This window comes from Ursus americanus, chromosome X, assembly GCF_024610735.1.
Source record: "Ursus americanus isolate L20-20 chromosome X, mUrsAme1.1.p, whole genome shotgun sequence".
Taxonomy (NCBI): Eukaryota; Metazoa; Chordata; class Mammalia; order Carnivora; family Ursidae; genus Ursus; species Ursus americanus.
Window position 1 is genome coordinate 118,413,599 of NC_142164.1, and position 20,010 is coordinate 118,433,608.

The window sequence follows — 20,010 nt, forward strand, 5'->3', positions numbered from 1 at the left end:
GCAGACACTGGAAACCCAAGTCTGTCCTGTCCATTCATAGCATCTGCAGCTTTATGTGCCTTCCATGACGTCGGCAGCACTGGGCTTGTGCAGGGTGAACAGTGAGCTCTTGGCCTGGGCACTTGCGGGGCCGTTAGCCCAGGACCGTGATGGTAAACATGGAGTTCGGCAGCTCTGTCTGCGCCGAACTAGACGCGTTATTTTAGGCTTGGTTTTGAAATGTTCCTAGCACTTCCTTGCGTAAGTGAACTTAGAGTTTTATCTGATTATTCAGAGCTCTAAGAGAGACGCACAAAGATTCAATGAGCTATCAGCATTTCCTGTGATATTTTTCTCTTGGTCTATAAATAAAAGACTATTTAAACAGTGGTTTTGTACGTTGATTTTTGTGGCGACAAATCCTTAGAAGCAGCAACCCTAAAAGTGACTCATAGTAAATAAAATTAACACTTTAAGCAACTTTTAATCAAATAAACAAAGGCACAGAATGAAAATTTTCCGTGCAATTATCAGTGTTTTGAAATACAGTTGACCCTTGACCTGTACGGGTCCACTTAGATGCGGATTTTTTTTCTATAAATGCAGCACAGTACTATAAATGTGGGTTGTTTTTTTAATGATTTTCCTAGTCACAGTTTCTTTTCTCCGGCTTACTTTATTGTAAGAACAGTGTATGTAATATATACCACATACAAACTATGTATTGATTGGCTGTTTGTTATCGGTAGGCTCTACGTAGTTAATTTTGGGGTGAATCAGAGTTACATGTGCATTTTTTTCCTAAAGGTTTTATTTGTTTGGGAGAGAGAATGAGTTGGAGGGGGGAGAGAGGGATAGAGGAAGAGGGAGAAGCAGGCTCCCCGAGGAGCAGAGAGCCCGATGTGGGACTCCATCCCAGGACCCTGGGAACATGACCTGAGCTGAAGGCAAATGCTTAACTGATCAAGCCACCCAGGTGCCCCTGTGCATGTGCTTTTAACTCTGTGAGGCTCAGCCCCCTCCACATTGTTGCAGGGTCAATGGTCGTGGGCCACTCTCTTCCAATATTAGCAAAACAGATGGAAGAAAACATCGAAATACAATATGGTTTTTAAAAACAGTGTCCCAGTCTTTCTGGAATCTGTGAGAATTCCGCAGTGCTCCAGTCAGCTGGCGAGATATACAAGGAGAAAAGACTGCCCCATGTTCCCTGCGTCCTCGGTTCACCACCAACAGCCGACCACAGCTGTCGAAGAGTCTCCGTGACAATCCCTGTCGTCGTTTGTGTGAGGACGGGACTCCCGATCGTCAGATCTGTTCAGTGGAGTCTCCTAATACACTTGACAACCACTCAGGGCCATCCCTTTTGGACTTGCTCTCCTGTTGTCTCGTCCTTTACGTGACACAGAACCGTGGTCTTTCCTTGGTTTGGGAAGCGGGGATAGCGGATTCTGAGTTTTCCAGGCGATGTCACAAGTTATGAAGGGCAACATTTTGTCGCTTGCACGGACAAGGTGACCATGGGATGAGGTGGGCGGGGCCTGGGCTGATGCTGAGGGCAGAGGGCAGGACCTCCAGGATGTCTCCAGACCCTCGTGGAACAAGGGATCTTCTCGGGGGGAAACCAGCAGCCTTGTGAGTTGACGGTCTAGATGCAGAACAGTGCATGTGATCAAAAGGTCACTAATTTGCCGGAAATGGTCATTTTCTGAATGTCCCACATTTCAGAAAATAATGTACAACTTCCAACTCAGATACTCTCTGGGTCATATGAATCTTATTTCACTGATTTTCTCTGTCTACGCACAGTCTGTTGAAACAGCAATTTAATAAGGAGATTTCAAGCGTGTTGGTATATCAAAGTGATTTGATTTTTATATACACAGTTTTTGCCCATTAGGGATTTCTACAGACTAAATCTCAAAAGGTGAAGAAAATATTTTACAGATTTAAAAAGGCTGCCCCTTTCCAATTGCATTGTAATGGTGGACTTCTGATGAATAAAATATTCTGTATGTGGTAAATTATCCAATATCCAAAGCGAGATTTAGCTGCATACTACAGGAGTTGAACCTTAGACATTGGTAAACCTTAATATACCTGTGTGCTGTGTATATCCCCATTAGATACCACATTTTATTATACACTGTATACAATCTGTGCATATTGTATTTATATTCTCAACATTATTTTGACCGTTTGATAATGCTCCAGTAATTTGAGCATAATTAGCAAATAGTTAAAGGTATGACGGAAGAAGGCACTGGGGTTGTGGATTCATTTTCGACAATGGTCATTCCCTGGTAAGGCCTCTGGAAGAATCCCTGTTAGCTCTGATACTTCTCACTGGCATCCCTGGCTGAGAGGCCAAGGACATAGATCCTAATGCTTGGCGGCTTCCTTCACAATGCAATTTACCTCTTCCTTGTCCATCGCTTCGACGTTTTTTCTGCGGTACATGCACAAGGTCTGTTTGCTGTGTAGCAGAGGTCGGCAGACTTTTTCTGCTTTTTTGGCTTTGTAGACCGTGCACGGCATTTGTCTCACCTCCTTACCTCTCTACCTTTTGAGCTCAACGCAGCCACAGTCCACACAGATAGGAAAGGATGTGGCCATGGTCCCAGAAAGCTTTCTGTGTGGACACTGAAATTTGAATCTCAAATCATTTTCATGTGTCACAAAATAGTCTTCTTTTGACTCTTAAATACAGGTGACAGGCTGGCTGCGTGTTTCACAGAAGGCAGGATGAAACAGGGCAGACAGCACTGCAGGGCGGGTAGAAATCCTAGATGCGAGGCAGCTGGACCCCTGGGTCCTTGGCCCCATTTTACACATCCAGGATGCCATCCTCCCCACCCCAGCAGAACACAGGATTCTGTTCATGCACTGAACCAGAGAGGCTTCACATGGCAAACACGAAGGCTCCTGGAGGATGCAGAGAGCACTGGGGATGAAGGGAACATCTGCCCGTGATGCCCCTTCACCTCAACAACCAGCAAGATCCTGGAACCTTCTTCTCCGGACACATGAGGCCCCTCATGACAAAGATGCAAACAGAAACACTGGGAGGCCCACCAAGAAAAAGACCTGTTCCAGACGATAGCTTTCACTTGTGCAAGGCTCCCACCTGTGCCCCAAGCCAGCACTAGAGGAGGGTCCTTCCTGCCTCTTCTTCCAACTTCTGGGCGCTCCAGGCATCCCTTGGCTTGTGGCCGCATCTCTCCCATCTCTACCTCTCTCTTCACATGGCTTTCTTCCCCACATTTCTGTGTCCTCTCCTTGTAAGAACACCAGTTGTTGGACTTTGGACTTAGGGCTCACCCTATAAATCCAAGATGACTTCATCTCTGGATTCTTAACCAGTTACACCTGCAAAGACCCTGTTTCCAAATAGGGTGACAGTCTGAGGTTCCAGGTAGACATGAATTTTGGGGAAGACACTCTTCAACTCTGTACACCCCAGAAATCTGATTGGGAGTCCTGAGTATAGGCCTAGTTGCCTAGTGGGCTTCATTGTGGGGTGACAGGGTTGTAAGCATGATGTGTGAGGGGCCTGTAGCTTTGGGTCATCTGGGCATGTCAATCTGAGCCATAGAACTGGTGGGAACTCTCCTCCTTTGACAGGTTTAATGAAGGAAGGACATTAACTTTGTAGCCACCATCTTCCAAGACTTAAGGGTATAGCCCGAACATAATGCTTTCACCTTTGTGTCTTAGCTCGGGCTGCCATGCCAAAATACCATAGACTGTGCGGCGTAAATCACAGACATGTGTTTCTCACAGTGCTGGAGGCTGGAAGTACAAGCTCTGGGGGCCAGCATGGTGAGGTTCTGGCGAGGTGGGTCTTCCTCTTCTTTTTTTTTTTTTTTTTTTTTTAAGATTTTATTTATTTATGTGACAGAGACAGCCAGCGAGAGAGGGAACACAGCAGGGGGAGTGGGAGAGGAAGAAGCAGGCTCATAGCGGAGGAGCCCGATGTGGGACTCGATCCCGGTACGCCGGGATCACGCCCTGAGCCGAAGGCAGACGCTTTTTTAACGACTGCGCTACCCAGGCGCCCCATGGGTCTTCCTCTTCTTATAAGGGCTCCGCTCTCATGAGGGGGCTCCACCTCATGGCCTCACATAACCCCCATGACCTCCCAAAGTCTCCACATCCAGCACCACCCCCTTGGGGCTTAGGGCTATAACATGGGAATTTCAGGGGGTTCAGTCCATACCAGTGACTTTCTCTTGCCTGGAACCATGTGATGAGGACGTCCAACCCCATCCCATTTTATAAATGATCCAGCTTTCAGACAGGGTGTTCTGTCTGCCGTGGAAAGAAGTGAAAGCAGCACAAGGACTGGGAAACTGGGACTCATACCAGGTCAGTGTGACCTCAGACAGCGGTTGAGTTACAGAGAAGTGGAGGAGGCAGACGTGAAACATTGTCATTATCACACTGTGATTTGCTGGCCTGCGGACCTCTCTCCAGGCTGGGAACTCTGGATGAGAGGAACATGGCACTGTTCTTTCTTATTCCTTATCAACCCCTCAGGTGTGCTCTGATGCTGGACACAGGGGAAGAGCCCAGGTTCGTCTTAGAAGCCAGGGTTTCCAAGACAGAGTCTGTCATGCGAAGGCAGGGCCACTCAGCCTCAGCAGTGGTAACATCTGGGTCTGGATGCGTCCTTCTGCAGTGGGGAGTCCTGTGCACTGTAGGATGGAAAATATTGACCAACATCCCTGCTCTCCACCCACTAGATGCCAGGAGCATTCCCTTCCCCGGTTGTGACAACCACCAGACATTGCCAAATGTCCCCCAGCAGGGATGGGAGCAAAACTGCCCCCCTCCTCCTTGAGAACCAGTGCCTTAAATAAAATGGTAGACCAGGAGATCATTGTCGTGTCCACCTGAATATGGTATGAGGCTGATGGAAACTTCAGAGCTCCTCAGCTGTGTTCACAGTGAAGCATCGCTTCCTGGAAGGGGAACCCTTCCCCCAAATCGTCATCACTTAAGAAGGGCCTGTCCTTCAAATCCAGAATCCTGGCACGAGGGTAGAAGGTGCGGTCATCTCCGTCACCGTCCCCCTACTTAGGGCAGAAGGACTTAGAATCCACCCGTGAAAGGGCCAGGCCCTCAGTGTGAGTCAGTACTCGTTGATCTTCATGGGACTATGAACACATGACCCATGGGCCTTCCATCTCCAGGCCCTGACTAGAAATCAGTCTAGTTGAAGTCCAGGCACGGCCGAATATCTCCTCTGAGTGAGGAGAGGTTTCAAAATACCCCTGTGGAGAACCACTGCTCCACCATCTCCCAGGATCCTCCACGCCTTCCTGCTGTTGACCCCAGCGCAGTGACTGCCCCTTGCCAGCTCTTTGGGTCTTGGGAATGTCGGTGGCTAGAGATTCCCGGGGCCTCTTCCTACTGAAATGCAGAGCATCTGCAAAAATCTTTGTGCCTTTGTGTGTTTCTTTACCTTTCCCCTTCCCGAGCTCTGCCCTTCCTTGACTGCTAACAATTTCTGCAATGTCACCAGTGCATTTTCACCCTTGCTGTCAAGCATTTCGCTCTTTTCTCAGAGGCAAGGCCCCAGTTTCTGGTCTCCTGCAGGACTTCTGCCACCCGGGGTCCCTGTATTAGCTTCTTGCAGCTGGTGTAATGAATGACCACAAACGTGGTGGCTTCTGACAACAGGGATGTATGTTCTTACAGTTCTGGAGTCCAGAAATCCAAAATCGGCCCTCGGCAGGGCCATACGCCCTCCTAAAGCTTAGGGGAGCATCCTTCCCTGTGTCTCCCAGCTTCTGAGGGCTCCAGGCATCCATTGACTTGGGCTGCATCCCTCCACGTTCTGCGTCTGTCTACACAGGGCCATATCTCTGTCTCTCCTCTTCTCTTACAGGGACACAGTTGCTATGGTCTGAACGTTTGTGCCCCCCACAACATTCATAGCTGGAATCCCTAATCCCCCAGTGTGAAGGAGGAGAGCTGTCAGGAGGTGATCAGGTTATAGGGGTGGAGCCCTCACCAATGGGATTAGTGCCCTTATAAAAGGCTAGCTCACCCCTTCCACCATGTGAGGATACAGTGACAGGTTGACCATGCTCCAAGAGGGCCTCGCCAGTGTCGGAATCTGTGGTGCCTTTATCCACTTCCAGACTCCAACTTCCAGAACTCTGAGAAATAAATATGTTCATAAGCCACCCAGTCTTAGGGGTTGGGTTCTAACAGGCCAAGCTGACTAAAAGACTAGCCATTGCATTTAAGGCCCACCCTAAATCCAGGGTGATCTTTTTTTCTCAAGGCCCTTAATCATAGCTACAAAGACCCTCTTTTCAAATAAGATCATCAGACTAAGAGTTAGAACTTGGACATATCTTTTTGGGGTCCACCAGTCAACCCACTGCACTCGATCCCAGGCCTTTGATCTGTAACACCAAGGTGTTAGCCTACCTGCGTTCCTGGCGATTGTGAAAGCCACCTTCCAAGAGTGGCAGTATACCCAAGCCCCTTGCACGTGGGTGGGTCGGGGTGAAGAGGGGCCCTACGCTGTCACCAGAATGCATGTGTAAAAGCTAGGCTGGCAGAGCCGTACACAGTGTATGTGGTCCCAGGACAGCATCGGTGTCTGTTTGGTTATGGGTCGATGGTGGCATTCATCAGCTGGCAGCACCGTCTTCCTAGGTCTGAGTCCAGAGATTTCTACACTCAGCAACACTCCACAGTTCCTAATGGCAGGCACATTTCTGTACGAGTTTCATCTCCCCCGTATTGTTAACTCCTCACTGTAGGTCTTTGTGTTTCGGGGCAAGTACTAAACACAAGGCCAGAGCTGGTGGCATGTCCACGGATATATCCACTCAGTGCGTGAATTCCAAAGAAACACCTTCACTCGTGTCAGCTCTCCGTCTTTCCTACATCTTTCCTCTTCCAAATCCATTTTGATGGCAGCATCCGTGTTCTCTGTCATCAATCTTAGGTCTTTAGGATGAAGTAAGAGGAAAAGCATTCTTCCTATCCAGACTGCTGATTCTTCACATTCGTATTTCTTCCCCTATAGATTAATCCTCCAAGAGCTGATTCTTTGTAGCAAGGGAGATCTGTCTTTCTGCCCTTCCCTTAAAGCGACGTCAGCACACCAAGGGCCAGAAGCTGTTAGCTGGATTTCATTTATATACTTAATTAACCGGCTTCTCTGCAGGGCAGAACTCCACTTATGTCTTTAGTCTTTTCCTTCTCAGGGGCGGTGACTGCAGAAGAGAAAGCTGGTGTACAATAGTTAAAAGATACAAACATTTTTTTACGGAGGCAGCCAATTATATATCCAGAGATCTGAATGATTTCTTCGTGACTGTACCCTCAAGTTTTATCTGATGATCATGACAATGGCCAACATGTATTGGGGGCTTCCCGTCGTGCCTGTCAAGTAGCCACCAGGTGATTCTATGTGCATGACCGTCTCCTTGCACTCCCGTATAGCCGCTCCATGTGGAAAATGGATCATTGGCCTTTGATGAATGATAACATGGAGTGTGAAGAGGTTGCATGTTTGCCTGGTGTCCCACCCGGAGGACTGCGGTCACATCCTTCTCTTGGGTTTCATGTTCACACTGGTCTCAGCCACTTTCAAGACGCTCAGTGCGCTGTGGCTGATTGAAAAACAGTCCTGCAGAACCATCGTGATTCTCTCCCCTGTCAATACAGATGTTCAGTACGCACCCTTCCATATAGGTTTGTTGCTGTGCCTCTGTGTATGCATACAACTGTATACATTGGGTACGTGACAGAACAGGCACAGAACTACAAATGTTGACGGGATTAGCTAACATGATAGAAACTATATTTGATCTTTTTGTAAATGAATAGCACAAAAGAACATTTTCAGCAAAACTTTCTTTTCCCATGTGTTTTAGACAGAGCCAGATGTTTAAATATGCTCCATTATTTTTTTTTTTACTCTCGGTTTATTCTTTTCTTTTTTTTAAGATTTTATTTATTTATTTATTTATTTATTTATTTATTTATTTATTTATTTATTTGACAGAGAGACAGCCAGCGAGAGAGGGAACACAAGCAGGGGGAGTGGGAGAGGAAGAAGCAAGCTCCCAGCGGAGGAGCCTGATGTGGGGCTCGATCCCAGAACGCCGGGATCACGCCCTGAGCCGAAGGCAGACGCTTAACGACTGCGCTACCCAGGCGCCCCAGTCTTGGTTTATTCTTGTGTAATCTAGTAATTTGAAAATCTTGTTTTAAATTCATATTATTTTGATACTGTGAACATATTTAAGGAGAAACCTCGCTAAAAGTGCATGCGGGATACTAGGAGGGGAGGCTGGTAGGTGAAGCTGTCCCACTCAATGTCAATCACAGAAAGAATGATCAGTTATAGCCGGAACAGAAGAATCCTCAACAAGAAACAGTCACCAGTTACAGGCCCCAGCAGGGAGAGGTGTTCTCTGCCTCTTCTATTAGAAACCTACCTCCTCTGCAACTCAGCCAGTGAGAAACCATCATTCTGGACTCTTGCGTTACCCCGTGGACTTTTGTTCAAAACAACCCCTCCAACTTGCTCCTCCTTCTCTGTAAAACAATGTCCCTCTCTTTTGTTTGTTGGACTTGCCTGTGGTTTTGCTGTAGCTTGCTTCTCCTGGACTGTGCTTCTCTGCTGTTCCCAAGTCAGCCCATGTTTGCTGGTACAATGACTGAGTTTTATCTTTAAGGTTAGCAGTACTCACCTTGAATTACTATATCCAGACAAAATTTTGTCATTAGCTCTATTTTTATCATAAGCATCCTTTCCTGCCGCCCACCAGTTAAGTAAAGGTTTTTAATTGAAATTTAGCTAATAGGTGTAATCCATGATATTCATCAGTGGTTGTTGCAAACTAATTGAGTGTTTTGGCATTTCCATCCTTTCAAGTAATGTATTCAAACTGCGTGGAAACTGATTATGTGGAAGACTGGCACTGGTTGAAACTGTGTTTAAATGCAAAGGTGTTACCGTGAGGTGTATGGATCTGTAGTTTTCTTGTCTGACGTTTCTCCAGCTCTGGTATCAGAAATATTTGGTCTCATGAAATCAGTTAGAACACGTTCCCTCCTATTTTCTGAAGTTTGCTCAGAATTGGTGTTGTTTCTTTCTCAAGTGTTTGTTGAAGTTCACCAATGAGGCCATCCAATCCTAGATATGAGAAGGTTTTTTAGCTAACAAATTCTTTACTAGGTATAGGGCTGTTGAGGTTTTACTGTCTTCTTGAGTGAGCTTTGTATCTTTCAAGAAGTCTGTCCATTTTATCTAAGCTGTTAAATATATTGGCATAAAGCTACTGATAATATTTTTTAATCCTTTTAATGAATTTAAGTGATGGGCTCTGATTACTCGCATTGTTAAATTTCGATCTTCCTTCTTTTTTCTTGATCAGTTTGGCTAACAATCTGCTGATTAAATTGAACTTTTCAAAGGACCACCTTTTCGTTTAATTGATTTTCTGTATTCTCCTTTATGCTATTTCATTGATTTCCTCTCTTATTTTTTTCTTCCCTTTCTTTTGTTTGCTTTTTTTTTTTTAAGATTTTATTTATTTATTTGACAGAGAGAGAGCCAGCGAGAGCGGGAACACAAGCAGGGGGAGTGGGAGAGGAAGAAGCAGGCTCCCAGTAGAGGAGCCCGATGTGGGACTCGATCCCAGAATGCCGGGATCACGCCCTGAGCCAAAGGCAGACGCTTAACGACTGCGCCACCCAGGCGCCCCTCTTTTGTTTGCTTTAACTTGATTTTGCTCTTTTCCTTCACTTTCTCAGGGTGAAAGCTTAAATCATTGTTCTTCTTTCTTCTAGTTTTTAAATGGGACAACTTAGATTACTGGTTTTAGACCATCTTCTTTTGTAACATAAGCATTGAGTGCCATCAGTTTTCCTCTAAATGTTTTAACCACATCTCACGAATTTTGATATGCTAGCTTTTTGTTCTGTACAAAAGATTATCTCATTTTCCTTTGTGACTTCATCTTTGACTCATGTCTTACATAGAATTGTGTTGTTTAATGTCTAAATATTTTTTCCCCACATACCTTTCAGTTATTGATAACTATTTTAATTCTTTTATGGTCAGGGAACATATTTTGAATGATTTCAATTACTGTAAAATGTTTTAGAATTTTTTATAGCTCATGGACTCATGTTCTATCTTGTTGAATGTTCCCGGTGCACTTGAAAATAAATTGTATTCTGCTATTTTGGGTGAAGTGTTGTATAAATGTCAATTCAGTTAAGTTGCTTGGTAGTGTTTTTTGAAGTCTGCTGTATCCTGCTTTCTGTCTACTTGTTCTATCAATTAGTGACAGGACTATGAAACCTCAGTCTGTTTCTCTATTCAGTTCTATTAGTTTTTGCTTTATGTGTTTTGAAGCTGTGTTGTAAGATACATACACCTTTAGAATTATGTCTTGTTGATCAGTTGACCTACTTGTCGTTATGAAGTGTACCTAGTTATCTCTGAGACTCATCACTCCTTGTTTTAAAGCACCCTTTTCTGCTTTTAATATAGCTAACCCTACTTTTGATTAGTAGTTACAGAATATATGGTTTTCAATCCATTTATTTTTAAGCTGCCTGAATATGATATTTAAGTAAGTTTTCTGGGCATAGTTATAATGTTTATGAAGCTTCTAGAAGGTCATGATCTCTGTAGATGGTATGTAACTGGATATCACTTTTTATTTTTTGCATTAGGATAGTCTCTAACGTGGGCGTATTTATAATGTTTCTGAAGCTTCTAGAAGGTCATGATGTGCCAATTCCTTCATCTCAGCCATGTCTCTGGTCATTTCTATTGATTGCTTTTTTTCTCCTGGCCATGTGTTGTATATTTCTGCTTATGTGTAGGCATGGTAACTCCTGATCGGATATCAGACATTGTGAATTTCACATCCACCGGAGTGCTAGGTTTTGCTTTCTTTTACATCGTCCTGGCACAGAGTTAAGATCCACATTTTCCTTCGAACATCTCAGGAGTATTCCTCTTAAGGGTCAAGTGCTCACAGTATTTGTTGTCTTTGTGAACAGCTTTAGCTGTTTGCAAAAAATGAATGCGTCAGTCTTTTCTCTAGTAATTAAGAAAGTAGGGACATCGCCTCATGCAGTTACTAAAACAGTAATGATTATACGGTTATTTAAAATACTGTTTTAGGGGCGCCTGGGTGGCACAGCGGTTGAGCGTCTGCCTTCGGCTCAGGGCATGATCCCGGCGTTCTGGGATCGAGCCCCACATCAGGCTCTTCCGCTATGAGCCTGCTTCTTCCTCTCCCACTCCCCCTGCTTGTGTTCCCTCTCTCGCTGTCTGTCTCTATCTCTGTCGAATAAATAAATAACATCTTTAAAAAATAATAATAAATAAAATATTGTTTTAGATAATTGATGCTGCGTGTGGATTTAGACATTACTGTCATACTCGACAAAGGTTTCAGGGTGGAGAGTACTGTTGTATTCGGCACGTTTCTGATAACCAGCCCTCTCTCAGCTGGCTCTGTGAATACTGGTGTTCCCTGTACTTAATCCAGCAGTTACTGAGGGTGTGGGAAGTGTTCCTTCCATGTGATGCGTTGCTGCTCTTTGGCTCAGCCGCGTTCAGCAAGGTCTGTTTCAGCCTCTGTTCCCTTATCAGGTAGCGTCACAGCTTTCCTTCAGCTCTGGCCTTCGTCCTCAGCCTCTGGTAGAAGCCCTTTCAGGATTTCCTCTCCCCGGCTGTGTGACGAATGATTGAATCGCTTTCAGTAGCATGGCGAGTTTTCTCAGAAAACACCAACAGCATAATCATTGCATATTCATTGCTTCAGGAAACAGAACAAAACAAAACACGGTACACCGAGTGCAGAGGCCCCTCCCTGGGCTCACTCTGTCTGGTTTCCACATTTCAACAAAAGAGGACCAGCACACAAAGCAGGGTTTCTTTCCAGTAAAATGCCCTTCTGTTACTTTGGGAAACGCTGTGGCGGAGCCCTGAACTGCTGTTTGAGTTTTGGTTTGAGGAGTGTGTTTCAGAGGCCCCAGCCCCCCGTTCAGATCCTCTGTGTCAGATCGGATCGTTCCTGGGAGTAGGTAGCAGAGTCCAGGTCCCGGAGCTAGTACAGCGTGCCCAGGAGTTCCTGTGGCCCTGTGTGGCCTCCTCCACCTCACCGAAGGCTTTTCCCTTCTCCTCCCCAGGCGTGGAGAAACTGATCCACCACCTGCGAAAGCATGGTGTGCCCTTGGCCGTGGCCACCAGCTCCAGCCGCGCCTCGTTTCAGATGAAGACCAGCAGACACAAGGAATTCTTCAGCTTGTTTGACCACATCGTTTTGGGAGATGACCCCGAAGTGAAGACTGGGAAACCAGATCCCGACATATTTCTAGTCTGTGCGAAGAGATTCTCTCCTCCTCCTCCCGTGGAGAAGGTAAGACCAGCAGCGAGGAGAAATGGCAGCGGCAGCCCCGTTGCCCAGTGCACCACCCGGGTGGGGTTTGTCCATGACTGGAGGGCCTTGTGTCCGCTGTGGGAGGGCCACCGTGGAGAGCAGGGCCGTGGCGTGGCCCGGGAAGAGGGACAAGGTCAGATCACGTCAGTTTGTGGGGGACATCTGCACCTGCGGTAGCAGGCCAGCGATCTGGGATGCACTGACGTTGTGTTAGGAAGCTTACGTTTCACCGAACGCCGCCCAGTGGACATTCTGTAGGGAAGGGGGCTTTACTGATGTGGCATGACAGCTTCCTGTTTGCAGTGAGCAGACTTCACGGAACGAATTGGTAGCAACACAACGTAAATCATCAGACCTCACTGCGCTCCCCCCACATGCTTGTCCAGGGATGTTTTCTTACTGCAGGGTTTTTGCTCACAGTGCCCGTGGTTTTATCATGAACTGTGCAGGCTTCTGTGTTTCTGCAGGACGAGGGCACTGGTGGAGTTGCTGCCCCAGTGTGCACTCTCCAGCCATGTGCAGTACTTCCTCATGCAGGGTACACTGTGGAGATGGGGCAAAGCGTGTCAAGGACCGGGAAGTATGTTCAGTGCATAGTGTGTGTTCAGTTGTGCTTCAGATTCTCCTCCCTGCACTGTTACTGTTGGGATGGATAGCTTCGCCTCCACCACGTGCTTACACAGATTCCAGAACTCCAGAGAGACAGTGTTGAGAGGGGGCGGGCCGAGGTCTGACTGTGTGCCCTGCAGATTCCAGAAGGACATGGGGACTGAGTTGAGAGGGGGCAGGCTGAGGTCTGAGTGTGTGCCTGTGCAGATTCCAGAAGGACATGGGGACTGAGTTGAGAGGGGGCGGGCTGAGGTCTGACTGTGTGCCCATGCAGATTCCGGAAGGACATGGGGACTGAGTTGAGAGGGGGCGGGCTGAGGTCTGAGTGTGTGCCCGTGAAGATTCCGGAAGGACATGGGGACTGAGTTGAGAGGGGGCAGGCTGAGGTCTGACTGTGTGCCCATGCAGATTCCAGAAGGACATGGGGACTGAGTTGAGAGGGGGCAGGCTGAGGTCTGACTGTGTGCCCTGCAGATTCCAGAAGGACATGGGACTGAGTTGAGAGGCTGGTTTCTGTTGGTGCTGTTTGCGTGCTATCAGCAGGAAGGGCATTCCTCAGGGCAACAGTGGGGTTCTGTGTTCCTGTTGGTTCCTGTTTTTTGGGACTTTGGATTAGAGTGAGTTAGTTCAGGGAAGAACGTTTCGTGACTGTTCTTTTCTAGCTCTCTCCTCCCCTCACTCACCAGAGAGCCAGAGGTGGGATGCCGGCCCTTTTCTGATACAAGTCACAGGAATTACTCAGAAACCTGCTTCCAAATGAAGCGTAGTGATTTGGGCATGTTTCATGGATCAGTTGTTGTGTTTGTCGTATTCTGTTTAGTTTGGCACGGGGTCCAGCTGGCTGCCTTGACCCTCTGAAGGCAATGAGTGTGTGTGAGTCAGGGGCTGCTCTGTGGTCCATGACACCCGCAGGCCATCGCACACTTGAGTTCATTCCTGACACTCGGTGCACCCCCAGCTCAGGGCTCAGCCCCTCACGGTGCCCCCACCTCTGGGGCCGCCCATGCCACCCACCCTTCTGCCTGGACAGCTACTAATTTGGGGGTGGTTCTTAGGCCCTTTTGTGAGTTTCAGTAGTTCATTAGAATGAGTCTCAGCACTCGGGGAAACATTTTATGTGTATTTTCTGATTTATTACTCAGGAGACAATTCAGGAGCAGCCCCGTGGGGGTGCTGCTTAGGGCCAGGCATGGCTGGCAGGGGGCATGGAGCTCCCATGCCCTCCTGGTGCCCCTGTCCCCGCTCCTTAGTGTGTTCGTCAGCCTAGAAGCTCTAAGAACCCCATGCTTGAGGGGTCTGACGAGGTTTATTACGTAGGCATTATTCATTAAATCATTGCCCATTGGTGATTAAATCACTGTCCTTGGAAGTCGGGGCTAGGGCTGGAAGCCCCATCCCTCTAAGTGTGCCTTGGTCTTTCTGGAACCCATCCCAAAGCCATCTAACGAACCAAGGGTACTCTGTTAATTAGCAGAAACTCGGGAAAGGGGCTTATCTGAAATAACAAAAGATGCTCCGCTTGCTCAAGAAATTCCGAGGGTTTTAGGACGTCTGTGCTGGGAGCCAGTGACCAGGATCAAACATACGTTTTTTATCACGTCTCAGCCATGAAGGATCATTGAGCGATAGCAGTACCACTGATAGCGTGTCGATACACACACGGGGGCTGGTTCACATCTCATCACTGAATCCGGCTCGACGGCAGTTGTGTGACGAGGGACGAGCCCACCGTTGCCGGCTCCCTCAACCATAGAGTGAAAGACGAGCCCCTTTCCAGGGCTACGGGGCCAGATCCAGGGTGCAGCATGGGTCAGTGTCTTCTTTCGGGGCGTTGATACACCTGCGTGCTTGGCATCCTCCTACAAATCCTGTGCGAATGTCTGGTTATTCCTAAGCACCTCGCTTCCTCACGTGCTCTGCGCCTTCAGGTGGTGAAGCCCTCCTGCTGTGAAAGCCATTTTCCTTGTTGGGTGCACGTTGCTGTTGATTGACAAGTGATGTAAAGCCGCTGCTCTGGACAGGCGGGTTCGCAGAGCCGTTCAGAGTCTGCAGGCTCCTGCTTCCAGTAGGACTGTAGGAGCTGATGGAGGCTTCCTGGGATGTTGGCCCTCACCTGAGCTGCTCGTATGGCAGAGGCCGTGAAAGGGAAAACGCGCTACGTTCCTTCCCACGGTACGATAGCCGTCCTTCCTTGGCAAGGCACCCTGTCAGTGCACATGTGGTATTTCCGTGCTTTAAAGCGTGTGGGGAAACAGAGTTGATAGGGAAAGCACGCCCTCGCTCTCATCCTCGCTTCGCATGAGGCCATTTGCAAGGAAACCGTGCAAAGCGGAGACACAACTGCAGAGTGAACACAGAGCTCCCCATATTGTCTGCATATCCCCCTGTTCTTCTCACTGACAATATTTGTTTTAGACTTGTCAAAGAAAAATGAGCAATTGCATATCTTAACAGTAATTTAGCTCGTAAAGTGTTCTAGACATTACCCTTGTTGCTAATCCGTGTTTATTTATGCATGTATTTGTCTTGCAGAAATGAAACCTTTCTTGTCATATTTCTTAGGCAAATACAGTCCAGGTTTTTGGGGTTTCTCATCAGGTGATCTGCATGTGGTGACACTAAAGGAAAATTTGAACAGGCTCCTTGTTGTGGACACAAACTTAATTTTGTACTTGGATTCTTTTTTCTACCTTATACATGAAGTGCTTGCAAAGAGAGTTGTTGAACCACGAGAAGGTCTTTGAACATGTCCCACTGCTTTCTCTTTGGTGCAGCGCCGGCCCAGGAGAGGAGTGCGCCTGCCAAGTTCAAGGGCATTTCTTAGGATTATTAAGTCGCTGGAGAGATTCACAGTTGCCGGCGGGAATTTATTATGCTGTGGGTGTCATCCAATTAATTAGGTACAGTAGTAGTAATAGAAAGGAGGAAAAAACAGGCAGTGTCAAAGGGAGAAATTATGTTGAAGTGTTAGTTACCATTTTACCAGGAGAAAATGCCTAACAAAGCTGGCATGAAACACGTTCTCACTGAAACGATTATTTCTAAGCCGCGCGTGTCATTCTTTTGTGCTAAAACTAAGCAAAAACGGTGCCATCTCCAAAAGTCCCCTCCACCCATCCTCAGCGCTGACGAGTACTCATTGAGTGCCTGCTGTGTGCCGAGGAGGCACGGGGCATGTGTGAGCCCCCCTCGACTGTCCGAGACCCCGTGGGGCACGGTCACCTGTGCTCCGGCTCTCACACCACACGACTTCTGCAGTCTCACAGGCATGAGCGGCCGGGCCCCAAGCCACGAGGTGGGTTGACCCACAAGCTGGGCGTCACCCCCAGGTCCTCAGGGTGTGTGACTTCTCCATTTGAGTTCCTAGCCCACAACGCTGCACATCTCTGGTGCAAAATAAAAACAATGATGGCCTCATGTACATGGGATTACTTGGGTTGACATCTATTACAAGTTAATCCCAAAATCAATTCTGAGAAGCATAGTCGTTACTACCTTGCATATTTCAGTTTCTTGTTAAGAACTGAGTTTCAGGATTGTTGTTTTTTTTTTTAATTCCTCTTATGTTTTCTTTTGTTTTCAAGAAAGTTCTGCACATTAAGCATTTATATACTTAAAGAGTAAAAAGAAAGAACGATAAAGGCATAATAGTTGGTGAGTTCTAATTGGGTGACGTCTTCCTGGTAAAACTAAGACTATTCTCTCAATTACAGAAGGAATCACCTGAGTGGACTTTTCAGTGTGGGAAAAGGCAGTTAATATATTTTACCTGACTTCTTGACAAACAAACATGTTAATTTAAGAACCACTCTCAATACCTCTTTTTACCCTACCCTGTCTCTGTCCCCAAAGTCTACGGACAGGCGTGGGCCGTCAACGTGTGTCTGCCATTTTTGGGTCTCTGTGAAGAACTTTACTTCCCAGAATAATGGGAAGCAAGCACATGCATTGCTGTGTCAAATTTAAACTCTACTTGGTGGCCAGGTGAGCTGTGCGGGGCCCTCTGTCTTCTGCGTGATTGGATGTTCCTTAGTTAGCCTTGCATGGCCACCACCCCCGGTAGAGGCATAGCCATGCTGGAGTCCCTCCTGGGAGAGGAGAGAGTCACCACGCCACCGGAGTCTGCCCTGCAGGGACCTCAGGAACCCACAGCCTCCACCATCACTGGCCAGGCCACGTGACCGCTTTCTCCTCCTGTCTCTAATAACCACTGAGCAAATACAATGGCTTCAGGATTATTCAGTGTCTGCTGCAACATGATTTACCAAGCCCTCCCATACTGTATTTAAAAAAAAAAAAAATCCGACTATCTTGAATATTACCTTCACAGTCGTCACTACCCTTTAATTTCTTTTCTTTCACTGAACCTATCTTTGCTTGGTGTCCCTACTGAGTTTGCCTGCTTTTCCAAATTCCACTGTCAGGGAGGAGAAGCGTTTCCTGTACTCTCTTAGGTTCTGTATTGGGTGCCTGTAAATTAAACGGACAAAAGGCCTTAGTAAGAGACAAAACAGATTTTTATTTACTTATGGATGTGGCAGTTCACAGCAAAATATGTGATTCAAGGAGGCAGTTGGAGTCTGGGGCTTATATACCATCTTAATAGGGGTTGGAGAAAGACAGAGGGACACTTTCAGGGGAAAAAATGACCCTCAGGAAAAATAAATGGGCTCTTAGAACAGGTGGGAGATGTGATAGCTTTATGAGTATCTGTGCTGCCGAACTGAGCACGATGTGATGATAGCTTTATGACAATGTCATAATGTTTAGGCGAGTTCTTATCCAGGTGCTGACCTGTGCTGACCTCTCTTCAGCACTAAGAGTCAACTTTCGCTGGTCGTAAAACTCCAGGGAGGGCATGCATGACAGTTGAATGCTTGAGGAGCCTGTGCTTTGAGGAAGATACGCAGAATTCACAAAAACCCTCTTTGTGCAGCTGTTGATTCTCAATTATCCTCAGCTCAGTATAATCTTTGAGCCACTGGAGCCTGTTCTAGACCTCCTTGACCCCCGAAGCGTCCCTCTTTTCCTGTCCCAGCAACCCCTCTGTCACTTCCTGGCCACCTCCTGTGCTCAGCATCTCGCTGGCCAGACTCAGCATCCTTTCCTTGCTGAGCTCCCATGGCCTCCTTGCTTTGAAATTAGCTTGTGTCTGGTTCTCAAACCCTGCCTTCCTCCTAGACCACCACCCCCATCAGGCACTGTGATCCTGTCTGGCCACATCTTTGCCTTGTCTCTCCTGCCTTCTGGTCCATCTACCCTCCAGCCTGTTGAGGCCTCTCCTGGGACCTGCTGCTCTCCTCCAGGTCCTCCCTTCCCGACCACATGGCTCCACTGTCCTGCGGATTCGCCCAGTGACATCCTCAATGCTAAGGACCTCACAAAGGCCCCTTCTCATCTTTCCAGACCTTCGGCAGCATCCCCCTTCCTCCGCTGCTGGCAGCACCCTTGAGTAAAGACGACAGTGCACGGTTGTGTTCACTTTGAGGTGAATGAGGCAGCCGTTCATGGGTATTTGCAATCGTCATTAAGAATGGGCCTGCCCCAATTTGTTCGTGTAGAATACTTATCTAACAGTACCATGTGTGCAGGAATCACACACATCATTACCTGGTGTTCAGTGTAGCCAATGGAACAATGGGAGAGATGTAATCTCCCTGGACAGGAAGTATGACATACCTCCCATGCACACGTGTGCCCAGATCAAATGGGCATTCGCCTTCGTTTCAGAATCAGGTGTGGGTAGTAACTGCTCTCGGTGTTTGCCCAGCATCTTCGCATCGGCCGAAGCGAGGAAGCAGACGCGATGGCAACACCATTTTCCTTTGCCATTACAAAGACCACAACACCATTTTCCTTTGCCGTTACACTGCCAGGAGCTCCGCGCTCTATCTGTGTGCGCCGTCTCTGCTCACTTCTGTTCAGTGTGACTCCCGGTAAACCCATCGCGAAGCCATGAATTTTTTTTTTTTCTCATTCTTGAGATTCATATAGACAGACGCATATATCACACAGAATGTAAACTGCTGAAATGGGGTGCCGGAAGCGACGTTCGCGACCATGATTTGTGACCTACCTGGAGGGGCTCCTTCATAATCTATTCTTATAATGTGGTGCTACCAGCACAACTATGACACAGTATTCTCAGTTGCGTGTGTATTTGTGCACGGGCTTGTGAAATCGGTTTCCGAGAAGGATCGTTCTCATGAGGCCGTCACAGCAGCATGTAGAATATAACCTGTCTGTGTCAAGCCACCACGCTCCCAGGGAGAATGGCACAGGATATCAGATATTTAAAAGGATCCCTCGTATCTCGGATTTCTAAAAAATTCACTGAGCAGTTGTGCAGTGCAATGATTCGTAGTAGACGGGAGCAGTATTGCCATGATAGAGTGTTGACAGCCACCTAACGGGTACTGTGGGTTTCTCCGTAAATCAGTGCTTTTGCCTTTTCCGGGTTTGTAAACACTGGTGTGGTAGTGTGCTTGTGCTCCACGCCCCCGTGGCTGTCCCCCCTCCCCTGCCACCTCGCAAAATGAAAACCCCTCAGCCTGGCCACTCCATCCCTCGCTGGTTCCTCCCGCTCTCCGTCTCAGCCTACACCCCTGTGTTGCTAGCTTGTCATGGAGGGTGCCTTTTGGGGGCGGGGGATATGTCTGCAAACACTCCGTGGGGAATGATAATGAATACCGTGGTTGAGAAACATGGGATTCATCACAATTTGGATTAAATACATACGGAATTAATGGTCCCCAGCGATTGCCAAGGATGGCCTTTAACAAATTCAGGGGTGATCTTCTGGTTTTTTTTTTGAAAAGGCCTGTCCAAACTAGGACTTGCCCCATTCCTTTGTGTTTTGAAGCTCGAGTGCATAGGTCACCTCAAGTGGTTGGGGAGTGTTGCAGTTGCAGCCCCAAATCTCTGTGCCCTGGGAACTCAATGCCAGGCCGACAGGAACATCTGAACACCCACTTCAGCC

The 20,010-nt window shown here is 47.5% G+C and overlaps 1 protein-coding gene across 10 annotated transcripts in view; it reads left to right on the forward strand.

The window, feature by feature from the left end:
- The window catches only part of PUDP (pseudouridine 5'-phosphatase), a 617,886-nt gene that overhangs the window by 53,060 nt on the left and 544,816 nt on the right, over positions 1-20,010 (forward strand). For all 10 annotated transcript variants that reach the window (XR_006782650.2, XR_006782651.2, XR_006782654.2 and 7 more), the window contains one exon: positions 12,172-12,401. Coding sequence is in view for 3 of the 10 variants with exons in the window: in XM_045813672.2 (XP_045669628.2) it covers positions 12,172-12,401 (230 nt within the window). In the remaining 7 variants the exon portion in view is untranslated. The remainder of the gene's footprint in view (positions 1-12,171; positions 12,402-20,010) is intronic.